This window comes from Athene cunicularia (genome assembly GCF_003259725.1).
Source record: "Athene cunicularia isolate RWA chromosome 2 unlocalized genomic scaffold, athCun1 chr2_part1, whole genome shotgun sequence".
NCBI classification, from domain to species: domain Eukaryota; kingdom Metazoa; phylum Chordata; class Aves; order Strigiformes; family Strigidae; genus Athene; species Athene cunicularia.
Window position 1 is genome coordinate 31151734 of NW_020799095.1, and position 13513 is coordinate 31165246.

General features: G+C 35.3%; 1 protein-coding gene across 1 annotated transcript in view; it reads left to right on the forward strand.

The window, feature by feature from the left end:
* The window catches only part of STAM (signal transducing adaptor molecule), a 34437-nt gene that overhangs the window by 10769 nt on the left and 10155 nt on the right, over nucleotides 1–13513 (forward strand). The window contains exons 3-10 of the mRNA XM_026843470.1: nucleotides 5897–5972; nucleotides 6060–6155; nucleotides 6696–6842; nucleotides 7111–7201; nucleotides 9010–9202; nucleotides 9520–9614; nucleotides 10875–10963; nucleotides 12685–12772. Coding sequence (XP_026699271.1) covers nucleotides 5897–5972; nucleotides 6060–6155; nucleotides 6696–6842; nucleotides 7111–7201; nucleotides 9010–9202; nucleotides 9520–9614; nucleotides 10875–10963; nucleotides 12685–12772 — 875 coding nt within the window. The remainder of the gene's footprint in view (nucleotides 1–5896; nucleotides 5973–6059; nucleotides 6156–6695; nucleotides 6843–7110; nucleotides 7202–9009; nucleotides 9203–9519; nucleotides 9615–10874; nucleotides 10964–12684; nucleotides 12773–13513) is intronic.

Here is a 13513-nt window from a genome sequence, read left to right on the forward strand (position 1 = left end):
CCAACTGCCCCAACTCAAACCACGTCTAATTAGATCAAGTTGCTCCGGACCATGTCGTGTCTTGAATGCGTCCAAGGTCAGAGTTTCCACAACCCCTATGGGTAATATGTTTCAGCATTTAACTATCCTCACAGTAAGTAAATAAATAAATAATCCCGCAATCTGATTACGATCTTTCTTGTTCCAACTTGCCTGTTGCATCTTGTCCTATGATCGTGCAGCTCTAAAAAAGTCTGTCAGCCTCTCCTGTGTATTCTCCAATTGATTAGTTGTAGAAAGTCCCCTCTTAGTGTGCTCTTCTGAAAACTGAAAGCAGCTCTTCATCTCTCCTTGGATGTGACTCTCCTCTGAGCATCCTGGCAGCCCTCCCTTGGATTTCTGCAGTGCATCAATATCCTTCTTGCATTGGGGAGCCCCAAACTGGATAGAGTACTCTAGATGGAATCTTACAAGTGCAGAATGGAGGGGAAGGATCATTTCTCTGGCCCTGCTGGCTGTGCTGACCACTTGTTTGACCCAGGATGCAGTTGGTTGTCTTTGCTGCCAGGCTGCACTGCTGATGTCTGTCACGCAATAGAACCTGCAGATTCTTTCCTGTGGAGCTGCTTTTTAGGTGGTCAGCTCCTGGCTTTTGCTGGTGCAGACCATCAGAAATAAAACACCTTGCCATTGCTCTTGTTGAACTTAATGAAGTTCTAGTCTACCCATTTCTTTAGCCTGTCCAGGTCTCTCTGAATAGTAGCCCTGCCCTTCAGTATACCAATTGCTCTCCCGCATTTTGCTGTTGTCAGTGAAGTTGCTGAGAGTGCGCTGCCTCTCATCATTCAGGTTATTAGTGAGGATATTTAACAGTGTTGGTCCCAGCAGAGATCCCTGAGAAACCCCATTAGTTTACTGTCCTCAGTGCTGCCAATTCCAGCTAGGTGACAACTCTTTGAGTTTAGGAGGCCAGACATTTTTCCACCCACATTATCCTTTTACCCAGCCAATATTTCTATTTCAGCAGTTGGGTGATAAGGATACTGTTATGAGCTTCATCTGTATGTTGAAACTTTGCGAAACCCAAGATATAAAGCATCTGCTGCCATTCCCTTGTCCTCACTACCAGACCACTATTGTCTGTCACAGAAAGCAACAAGGTTCTGTATTTCTTCCCTTTGTTTTGCAAAGCTATTCTCTGACATCAGGGCTTTGATAAATGTACATTTTGAAAATGTGATATTAAATTAAACACATCTTAACATGGGCTAGTAATGCTTACTTTATTCTTTACTGAGCTCTCTCATAGAATTTATGCATGCACTCAGTTTTTGTACATGAAAAGTAAAAGTATAATTCGAGTTAACAAATAAAAAATACGGTTTAAAGACATTATTTCAATGTATCTATAGTATAGTTAGCATTAGGCTTTGGAAATGTTTTAAATACATCTCCAAACATTCCCTGTATCAATTCAGGCAAGGAATAGCCTCAAAAAGAGAGTTTTGCCATTGCTGCTGTTTAGTGAAAGTATTCTCTGAGAATTACTTGGATTGCCTTGTAAAACTGTGGGAAACAGTATGAGATGCCAGAGAGCAAATTCTCACTTGGGACTTTTGTTCCAAAGGACAGGTTTGCAAATAAGATTATTCCTTGGGATTAGAGATCGTCTCTAGAGGGGTACTTATAAATAGCATGGCATATTGAGACCTCTGTGCTTGTTGCATGTAACTGTAGTTAACAGCTGGCAAGTTGTTAATAATGCTTCATATTAGTCTATGTAAAGCTGCATTTCTGCTCCTTTAGCATGTTGATGCTGAGCCTGTAATGATATTATTAAAGGCTTCAGTGTGCTATTTAATCACTGACAACATTTCCACAGGCAAGACTTAGTCTCACAACAGTTTAGCCTGAACAGTGCTCAAATGTATGTAGCTGCAAGAGATGGATGCTTGGGAGTACAGACAAAGCTAGAGATCTTCTGGTGGTGTGCAGCTAAATTTCTCAGCAGGAATTTCTGTTATGATTTATGGGTTTTGTTTGGTTTTGGGTTTGCTTTTTTTATTTTTATTTTTTTTTTAATAAAGCAGTTGTTTTATCATGGCTGTGACTTGAACCTTTGTAATATTTACCCTGCTTGTAATAGGCTGCCAGCTGACTCACTGCTTAAATTCAGATTCTGTTAAAACTTGATGATAGTGGGTTTTCTTGGTTTTGATGGATTATGTCATGCCATTGCAAGATAAAGCAAGACAAAATTCCCCATTAAGAAGTTTAAATCAGATATGCTACACTGTTTGAAATTCTCCTGCAGTTTAAGTTCCTGTGGCAAGGATGCTAGTCTTCTTAACGAGGATCTGCTGTAATCTTTTAACCAATTCTGGTCCAGCACAAGCTGTCTGTTACTGTTCTTGACAGAAGTTTAGTTTATAAAAATCTCTGGTTTATGGGTTTTCTTTGTAACAGTCTTTAAGCTCCTGCATGCCTGCAGCATTTTAGATTTAGATCGTTTTACACCTGAAGTCACAGTAGACTAGGACTATGCTTTATTAAGTGGCACTTTTTTGTGAATTTCAAAATATTGATTAGACTTGATGCCAAAATTTTCATAGAAAACACTGGAAGGGCAGTAAATTCAGTAATACTTTTAATAATATGCCTTTTTTACAATAGCATATATCAAGTATTGCCATATGTAGTGTGGAATTAACTTGATACTTTCTGCACGTTTCACATATCAGGTTTTTACGATGATCTGAAGTTTGTCTATGAGACAATCATGTTTTTTTAATCTCTGAATTTGCAGTTGCATGTTGTTTGTATCCCATTTTTGGGAATATTGGTAGTTCAGGGAGCAAACTGCCTTTTAAACATGGAAACATAATCAAAACAAAGGTTTTACCAATAGAGACAATCTTTTTTTTCTGTTTTTATGCAGCATTATTGAAAATTTGTTTATTTTTTAAAAAAATATTATATTTGCCTGGCATTTAAAATCATTTCACTACAGGAAAGGTATAAATTTTTGCATAGTGTTGGTTTTCTGCAATTAAAATGCTTACACAACTGAATCTATAGTTTATCAGCTCTGAGTAAAATAACATTTTAAAATTTGAATGATTCATTAAGTGGAATAGAAGGGAAAATTAAAGGCCACGGTATAGTTTATCATGGTGCCGTGCCCCCCGCCCTGGCCCTTCCTCAGTCAGTTTGGTGCTAGCCAGTTCTAAAGTTTAATTCTGTTTGCATCTGGCTTTGAGAGGGTTGTGCCTTTTGTATTAACCTAATGAGACATATCAGTCTTTATGTCTGAAACTACTACAACTTCATTTTTTTTTTTCCCAGAAGAGTTACTTAAGAAAAATGATGGCTGAAAAATAATAAAGTCAGTGACTGGGGGAAGACACCCGTGATTGAGAAAATAGAAATGCTCATTGCAGCACTCTATTGGGGTTGGATATTGAGAAATTGTCATTGAGAAATGGTTTCTCTGTATTGCTGCTTGCCTAACTTTGTCCTGATTCCTTATGGATTAATCACTGCCTCAGTGAGTCAGTATTCTGGTTAGCTGATTCTTCTTTGGCTGTTTTTGTGCTTGTTCCTACAAGAAAGGACAGTCAAATCGCTTACTTGATAGTCTTCCAAACTAAGTTGTGTTGGGTAAGTTGAGAGGGGTGGGGGGGAAACCAAACCAATCTCAGTAGCACTTTATAGAGTCATTGCAGTATGTGTCTAACAGGCTGACCAGAAAGCTCTTTGACTAGCTTGTTTCTAAAGAAAGCAAGGAGGAAAACTGAGTTACATGTGTAGTCTTGAGCCCCACAGTCAGTTACCTTGGACTGTAAATGAATAATAAATTCCTGAAAATATATGAAATGTTTTATGCAGAGTGGTATTTTAGATTCCAATTACTGTTAATTTTGTCTTTGTAAATAAAATATAATCAATACACTATTTTTTACTCTCTAAAACTAAGACTGAAATTTATTGTGATATATATTTTTTTTATATATTGGTATATAATACCATAGCTTCTACTGCAACTTGCCCTGTTTTACCCCTTAGGATTTATTATTCCCACTCACTCTGCTTCCTCTGAAATTTTGATTGTAGAATCATTGGAGAACAACTGTTGTCCAGTATTTGTGTAGCATGGTCTGGAGGGATGCATAATAGAATTCTGTTCTCATGGGGTACATACCTTCCCTCTGATTTCTGTATAGTGCTTCTCATAATTTACAAAATAAATTGTATGATAAATTAATTTGAAGTAAAAGTAAGAATTACAGTTCTGTCTAGAAGAGGGATTCTTTGTGTGACTAAACATTGGTAAGCCTGGATTACTTTTTTTTTTGGTGCAGATGTAATTAGAAGTTTTTTTAAAAACATTTGAGTATGTTAAAACATAACACTCAAATAATGATAATTTCTGTTGAATGTATGAGAACTCTTTTTTTTTTAAGGTGAGTTTGTCAATTACTGAAGGGTTTCTTGTTTTTTTTTTTTTTTATCTTTACAAAGTCGTACTTGTTATGTGGAAGATCATTTGGTTTTGAGGCTTTCTTGTTACTTTACTACTTTTTAATAAGTTTTTGGATTCCTTAAAAAAAAAAATCTTAGGCTAATGGTTCTGTTCCTGAACTGCTAAGCTCTTGATCCTGCGTCCTCCCTTTATAAATACTGGTTTAACAATTAATGGACATGCATTTTTTTGTGCTTGCATTCATATCACATTGATAGTCCTACTCATAAATTAATGGTTAAAAAAAGTTATTTCTAAAAAATTTAACATGGATTATTTCTCAATTAAAGTGAACGTATGAGAAGTCAGGTAATTAATAGATAACAGGCAGTGCTTGCCTTAAAGCCTTCATTTGTAATTATTGGTTATATGAAGGTATACATTAAGTGATTTGCAGTCTTAATGTGTGACAGCATTTTCTATAATTAGTACTAATAAATGAGGTGGACATTTCTGTAAAATGTAGACACTGCCAAATATAGTATAGCCAAGCAGTGGTGTAACTTATACCTAAGTTTCATGTTAGTTCTTGGATATCAGTTCAACAGAAAAAAAAATCTGCTTCCAAAAAGAAAAGTTACTATAAATACTCCAGAAATGCATAAAATCTCTTAGTTTAAACATACTTTCTCTTTCCCTACTTACCCTGTTCCAGGGCTATTCAACAGATAATGCTTGTACACCCATGATAATTCCTACCCCAGCCTTGCTCAGCCTTCCACCACCTTTAAAGACAGAACAAAATAACAGTCACACAGATTTTTATTATGCTAAACTGTGTCTGAAACTCCTATTCAAATTCTGTCATAAATTTCCTTTTAACCTTATTTCTGTCTACCACAACATAGGTAAGACTTGAATTCTGTATTTAAATGTTTTGAAACTTTGATGTAATATGTCTAACAATTTTTTTAGCATTTGTTGGTTCATTGCATATCTTATTTATAAATGTTATTCTGTAGATTAAAAGAGACCCTGAGGAATGTAATGGTGGTAATTTAAAAAAAAAATAGCACAAGGGTGTTTGTAATCAGCATGTAAGTAAATGTTCTTATATATGTATGTGAAATACAGAGGAGTAGTAGGTGCATGGACTACAGAGAATTAGTTCTCTAAGGGATTTCTTATCTTTCTGGAGTTTTTATGGTAATTCTCACTAACTACAAAAGGTAATGTAAGTTACTGAAGCGTTTTGATAACTGAGAATGCTGACAATCCTACAGATAGAAATGGCTACAACTGTTAATGGTGTTTATTTTTTTTAATGTTGCACTTATAAGCTACTGAAAAATTTACTGATGATGTCCTGGAGAGCTTGTTGTCTGTTAACATTGTCATGCATTGTCATGTGCACAATAGGAAACTGTGGTTTTAAATTTGTCTTGTGTTTTTTAGACCTAAGGACTGTCTCCGCTCGATTATGAAGAGAGTGAACCATAAAGATCCCCATGTTGCGATGCAAGCATTAACTGTATGTCCTTTTTAATGTAGTGCTTTTCATACCTCAAAAGTTATATTGCAAAAATTCTTCTCTGAATTTTGATCTTTCTTTCTTTAGCTTCTAGGAGCATGTGTATCGAACTGTGGTAAAATCTTTCATCTAGAAGTCTGTTCAAGAGATTTTGCCAGTGAAGTAAGCAATGTGTTGAATAAGGTAATGTATTGCACTGATATATACAATTCATAGAAAAGATAAATTAGAGAACTGGGGTAATCTGAAAGTGGAATGCAGTCTACTTTTGGAAGGCTGGAAATTTGGTGGCAGAGGGAAAGATACAAGGTTACTGGGAAAACTGTGACTATGGAAAGAACTTCCTGAATGCCACTTCACACTACAGTTGCCTATGTATTCTGTTCAAGGGAGGTGGGGTGTTAATTTATAAAAGTACAAAATAATTTTCACGTCAAATAACAGCAATGAAACACTAAATACAGATTTAGTGAAATTGAAATAATAAAGGGCTTTATATAACCTTGTTTTACTCTATTTTGGGCCTGGTACATACTGCATTAGTACAAACACAATGCTGGTGTACTATTCTCCCTTTTTAATAAAGATATCCCTTAGTGATACGCTTGACTTCAAAACAAAGTGTCTGTATAGTTTATATTGATAGTAATGTGATATTATTTGAAATGAAGGAATTAAGAACAGATTCCTACGTTATTTAACTAGTTTTTATTTTGCTTACAGGGTCATCCAAAAGTTTGTGAAAAGCTGAAAGCCCTTATGGTGGAATGGACTGATGAATTCAAGAATGACCCACAGCTTAGTTTAATATCTGCTATGATAAAAAATCTTAAGGAGCAAGGAGTTACTTTCCCAGCTATTGGTTCACAGGTATATTAAATTTTGTGTTTTTTCTTAAAGGGTAGCAGAAATTCTTTTTATCCTCAGCTCTGTATTTTACAGTTTGTAGTTTTGAATTTTATAATATGTTGGGCAAAACAAAATCTTTCTTGTCTTAATAAAACATTCCTTTGAGGGGCGAAGTGCTGTGATTTACTTTAGATTTTTATATTGCAGATGAATACAAATCAAAATGGTGAACTTAATGCATTGTCATTTTTTTGTTGAATTAATTTTTACATCTTTCACTTTTGGTTAGGCTGCTGAACAGGCAAAAGCAAGTCCAGCTCTAGTTGCCAAAGATCCTGGTACAGTAGCCAACAAAAAGGAAGAGGAGGATTTAGCTAAAGGTGAGTGCGTTTGCTTGCTGACCTGATGAATATATTGGTAAATATCAAATAAAGCAGGAACAAATGTTTTGCTTCCTTCCTCTATGTGAATAGTATATTTATGGATTGTGATTATGATTTCTATTCCTTTCTTTTTGTACCCTTCCTGGAGGGTTACAGATTAAAACTATTCTGTGGGTAAAAAATACAAAAAAGTTCCTGATTTTTACTTCTTTTTCCCTTGCCAAACCTAAACAACACAGTAAAAAAATCTGCAAAATGTCATGTTAAGGACATGCTCCACTATGGAAATGTTTGATACTAGTTCCGCACTTGGATTTTCCTCTTCCTGGGGCAAGTGAAGCACATTCATTTGCAATTTAAACATTTTATGGAAGGAGAAAATAAGGATTATAGTATAAATTGCATGCAAAGTATTTTGGGTATACTATTTTCAACTTTTATTCCTTTGAATACTGCTTCTGTAGCATACTTTAAGGCTTTGATTGCTGTGAGCATAAGTGATTGTTAAATGTCTCTCTGCAGTCCCACTAAACAAGACTGGGGTGGTTTCTTTCGATTTACAGTTGTACTAAGGTATATTTAAAGGTCATTTAATGATCCTATACCAGACATGTGTGAAGTGTTATTCTTAGAGTGGTTTGATCTTTATGGTCTAGGTGCTGGTTTTCAAGGTGAAACTTCAACAATGTAAAGGCATCAGATGTTAGCCCATGTGCATAGTATGGCTTTGGCCTTAAAGTTCTAACAGTGGCTGTTCACTATATGAGTGAAGTTCTTGTGCTAGTAGTTGGTGGATGCTTGCAGTATCTCATCTTTGATAGATTTTTGTTGTTGTTGTTGTTTAGCTATTATCTAATGTAACACTGATCTAGTTGTGTTACTGATGATTTCTTCAACAGTTGACCCACCAAATTCTACTTTTAAAGGAATCTGTGTTTCAAAGGTTCATATTCTGCATAGGTTCTCTAATGTTTGCTGTCTTGTTTTTTGTGTCCCACTCTGTCCCTTCTTAAACATGGTATTTTTTTTTAGTAAGCTTGGAGGAGTTTAATATAAGTGAAACCTTTCAGGTCAGTCAAGTTTAACTGAAAATGACCAGGAAATGTAAAATTATTCAAGGAATGACAGGGAGAGAAAAGGAATGGACAAAATGTTGCTTGTCTAAACAAAAATAATTTTCTTAATTATGAATTAAGGAGGCACTTTTTTACTGTGAGAGTGACTGAACATTGGCACAGTTTGCCCAGGGATGTTGTGGAGTCTCCACCCTTGGAGACCCTGCTTGAGCAGGGTGTTGGGTGAGATGACTCTCCAGAGGTGTCTTCCAACCTCAGCCAGTCTGTGTGATACTCTGAATCTGTGAATCTCTGAAGACGCCTGAACTAATGGAGAAACAGTGTCTACCGGAACAGCTGTATCTTTTTAATGTTTCAAGCAATCTGGAAAAGTTCAGCATCATGTATATGCTAGTAAGAATGTAAATACTTTACATCCGTTCAAAGTAATAACAATAATATAATAAAATAATTAAAACGGATGACTTTAGTGAGTTAGACATTTGTGCTTAAGTGCTATTTATTCATCCTGTCCATGTTGAAAACCTCAGTAAATCTATGGGCAGAACTGTGGTCTCTAGTTGTAAAACATCTTTTTTATTTTTTACCATTATTTTTGTGTGAAAGACAGAAGTTGATTGTGATGCAACAGAAGTGGAATGATAATGAAAGTTTTTATAGAGCTAAATTTTTGTACCATTCAACCCATTTTTATAGGATATTTTCATGTGAATAACTCTTCTTTTGTAGCTATTGAACTGTCACTAAAAGAACAAAGGCAACAGCAAACAACACTTTCCAGTTTGTATCCAAGCACCTCAAGCCTTTTAACAAATCACAAACATGAGGGCCGAAAGGTTCGTGCAATCTATGATTTTGAGGCTGCTGAAGACAACGAATTAACTTTTAAAGCTGGAGAACTTATAACTATCCTTGATGACAGGTAACTTATATAGAATGCCTACTAGAAGTATATCGGACTGTAAAAATCAGTCGGAAATAATCATGTCTTCTATGTAGAAGCATACATTGGAATACAATTGCAATAAAAAATATTTACATATTAAATACTTTATTTAGTTATCTTCTAGATTTTTTACATACAAATGTAATTGCATAAATATTTCTGTGTGTATCACAAATGATATTTATGTACAAGTAATATAAATGCCTTGTACAGTGCAATTGTTAGGAAAATTCCATGTGAGTATGGTTTTTTTAATGTATGGGGTTTTGAATTTTTTTTAATTTTATTTTTAGTGATCCAAATTGGTGGAAAGGTGAAACTCATCAGGGTATAGGATTGTTTCCATCTAATTTTGTAACAGCTGATCTTTCCGCTGAACCAGAAATGAGTAAGTAAGATTACATTTATATATATATGTTAAGCCTTGCTGTGGCGCAAGGGATATTTCTGTTGGAATTTCCCTATTTCCTTTTCCTTGTTAAAGTTCAATTGCAAATTAATGGGATACTCAAAGTAAAACTGAGGAGCCCTTGCTGTGCTCTCACAAACAACCGTTGCATCTTTATGTGTCAGATTAAGGTTGCCCAAGCTGGCGTCTGCTGAAAAACATGACGCTGTCTACTGCTGGCCTTGTCAGTAGCTTCCTTGAGACTCATTTAACAACTCCACTGACACCTAGGTAAATGTAGACAAAAGCAGTTTTGTTCCAAATTGCTTTTTTTGCTTGGTTGCAATGGTACATATCTAATCAAGGTGAAACTGAAGGTCCCTGGGGCAGGTAGGAATTGGAGTCAGATTACCACTGTTTAAACAAATCAAGAAACCTACATACTGTAGGTATGTATGTGTGCTTAATGGAAGGAGGTTTTTTTTCTGCATACTCGTTATCTTGTATTTGCTTACATCAGTCTAACCTACTCTAAATATTTAATAAAAATATTAAATGTTAGACAAGATTTTAATACTATAGAATTGATTTCTGTAAATCTGATGGATTTGCAAGGTTACTCTCCTGTGATCTCAAGATGAGTGTGTCAAAGGTATGAGCAGGTCAGCAGAATTACATGCTGTAGGAGTCATCTGTTCTATATTAAGATTGATAGGAGTAGTATGATAAGAGTAGTATTTGGCAGGTTTTTTGTTGTGGCTTCCACTGCAGAGCAGTGAGATACTTTTCCAGGTACTGTCTGATGGAAAAGGAATAGTAAAACTTGAGAACTTTTGATTCTATGCTTTGCTCTGGAGAAGGGAAGGTTCCAGTTTGTCACAGATGTTTTCTCTTTAACCTGACTCATTAGCCCTATTTCTTCCAGTCACTCTCTCAAGTCTGTTTTCCTGATGACTTATTAGTAATCATGCTATGTGCAGAGAGTCTATGATAAAGACGTATTACTTGCTAAAACACGTTTCTATTGACCTTGAGTCAACTGATGTATTTATTTTTTTTTATGCAATTTATACATTTGTTTAAGAAACTTGTTTAAGTTTGTGGAGATGGGTTTGGCCTTCAAATGTCAACAAAATACTAATTTTTAAAATTTTCACAGTAAATGTTTCAAATGCAAAGAATGTAGGCAACATGTTAGCTGTATAACATTTGTCAGTTTTGTTTATTTTTGTTTTATAAAATTGCCTGTTTATCTTATAGTGAAAGCTGAGAAGAAAACAGTGCAGTTCAGTGATGAAGTTCAAGTAGAGACAATAGAACCTGAGCCTGAACCAGTTTATATCGATGAAGTAAGCATGATAAAAGCACTGATTTTCAACTTCTGGTAGATTTAAATATGTGATGTTTAACCCTTTCATCCTGTACTTCAAAACCAATTTGAAATATCAAGAGAACATAATCAAAAGAGAATGGGAAGGCAAAGTTGATTAAATTTAAAAAAAACAAAATAAACCTGCAGTATTCTAAGTTGTTCATTTGTCTGAAGTTCTTAGGAATTTCTGAAACTGAATTTGGAAACTGCATTCTATTTAGGGCCCTACTCCAGAATTGTGCAACTCTTCACCTCAAAACTAGAAGCTTGGTGTACAGTGATGCATTTGCTTTCAAGTTTTGCATTAAGTACTTCAGGATACCTCAGAGATACCCATCTTGAATGCTGTCTTAGATTTATTTCCAGTATAACCATCGCTGTCTTCCCCCAGTATGAAAGATCTCTTTCTTGTGAGGTTTTTGTTGCTCTGTAAGTAATATAGTAAGATTTGCACAATCTCACTGCAGTGATTCTGCAAGGTTCCAAGGAACTCTCAGCCCAGGATGTTTTTCCCCTGCCCTTTTTTTTTTTTTTTTTTTTTTTTTTTTTTTCTCTTCCCTTCCCCCCTGCCCCCTCCCTCCCAGGTGTCTTAGAATTGCTCTCTTCAGAATTTTTCTCTTTTTCTCTCACGACCTTCCATTTCTTTCTCAGCTACGGTTCTGTCATTGTTTTTTGACATGAAAAATCAGTTACTGCTTTCCTAAAATCCTATATAATGCCTGCCTCAAATACTCTTCCTCCCAAGAGATATTAGTTTGTAATCTACTGAAATAGCTTATTTTAGGCATCTGAGGTGCCTTCCAGCTTTTGTCTTCTGTGATTCCATGACAGTGTGTGTTTTAGTGTCTTGTTTTGTTTTTAAAATTACCATAGTATAATTTTAAAGGAAGTAGTTAATTTGGCTTCTTCCTGCCTTTCCTGGAGTTAAGAAGGAAAAAGCATGGATTTATTTTCCACTTTGATACAACCTATATAACTCTGGCCTGTTAAAGGCTATTTATTTGATAGTATTTGGATAAAAAGTGATTTTTAATCATTTGCGTGTAATGTTTGGTGAAGCAATATAGTTCACTCCAAGGCGTACTTTACAAAGAGTTTATGCCTGTTCATTTTCTGCCCTTTGGTATTTTTATAAATGGGTTGCACTTAAACTGGTTAATCAAGGATGATTTATTCTGAAGGCAACCATATAACCTCTCCAAACATCATCTTAAAACCCCCCTTTCATATATATTAGTAATGACTTTGCTCATGTGCTGATAGGCCTCATACACTTACAAAATGCAGGATAGTTTTTCAGTGGATTTAGTTTCAAGGACCCATTTCTTTTTACAGTACTCTCTCAATGTGTTCTGTCAAAACATTTCCACTAATCCCACTAGGTGGTGGTATTGCCTATGTAATAACTAGAATGGAAAAACAAACTGCTCTGGAAATACTGTTTAGAAGGACTTCTAGGAATAAAAGGGTATTCTGCCTGTTCCACTTGTTACTAATAACTTTTATTATTTGGCTTTTCCTTGTTCAAGCATCTTCATTCCTGTAAAGTAGACTTGTATTTTCTTAAAGTTGGTCTAGGTGATTCCTGAGTCCCAAAAGATCCAAATAGCTGCTGTAAATAGCTGCTTTAATTTACAATCCTGAAAGTGTTAATTCTTCTCCCCCACATATGCCTTAATTATACCATTTGTGTTGTAGGATAAAATGGACCAACTGTTGCAGATGTTACAAAGTGCAGATCCATCTGATGACCAGCCAGACCTCCCAGAACTGCTTCATCTTGAGAGTAAGAAAACCTCATGGGGTTTTTTGTTGTTGTTTTCCTCTCTATTAATTACCTGTATCAAAAAAAATTGAAACTAAGCTGAAACTGCTTCAGCTTCATGTGCACATCACAAGCACGCCTGAGAAAAGTGTCTGAGCTGTAATTATCTTCTTTCTTCATGTTTCCCACATCTAAGAGACCAAAGTGCAAAATTTTAACTTAAAACAAGCCCACTCCTCTCTCAAGAAAACTATATTCTATATTCTTTTTCTTTTCAAGACCCAAGAATACTTAATTCAGTCATTTATCCTTTTTTTTTTTTTTTTTTTTTTCCCCCCCCCCTTCATGGAATAGCACAGTATAAGTTGCAAAAGGACTGTAAGGAAGATTCCATGAGAGGAAGCAGAAATACTACTAAGGCTTAGAATAGATCTCTTGATGTCCTGCATGCCTTTCACTTGTGTGTGTATTTCTGTAGGACCCTAATATTCACAAATACTTTATAGAATGCTACAAATTAGACTCGTCCTTTAGACTCAAATTATTCAGACTACCTCTTCAAAGAGGCATTGTAGACTGTTCTACCTGGGTTGATAGATGCATCAAAAGTTTTGGAAGGGAACTTTGGAGAAGGAAGTAAAGAAACTTACCAATTATGAGACAGAACATTGGCTTAAACTGACAATTTGGATAGGACCAAACTCTGTTAAAAATAAAGGCAGATTCCAGATCCTTCTAGAAGTTAATCAGGAAAAAGTGCTT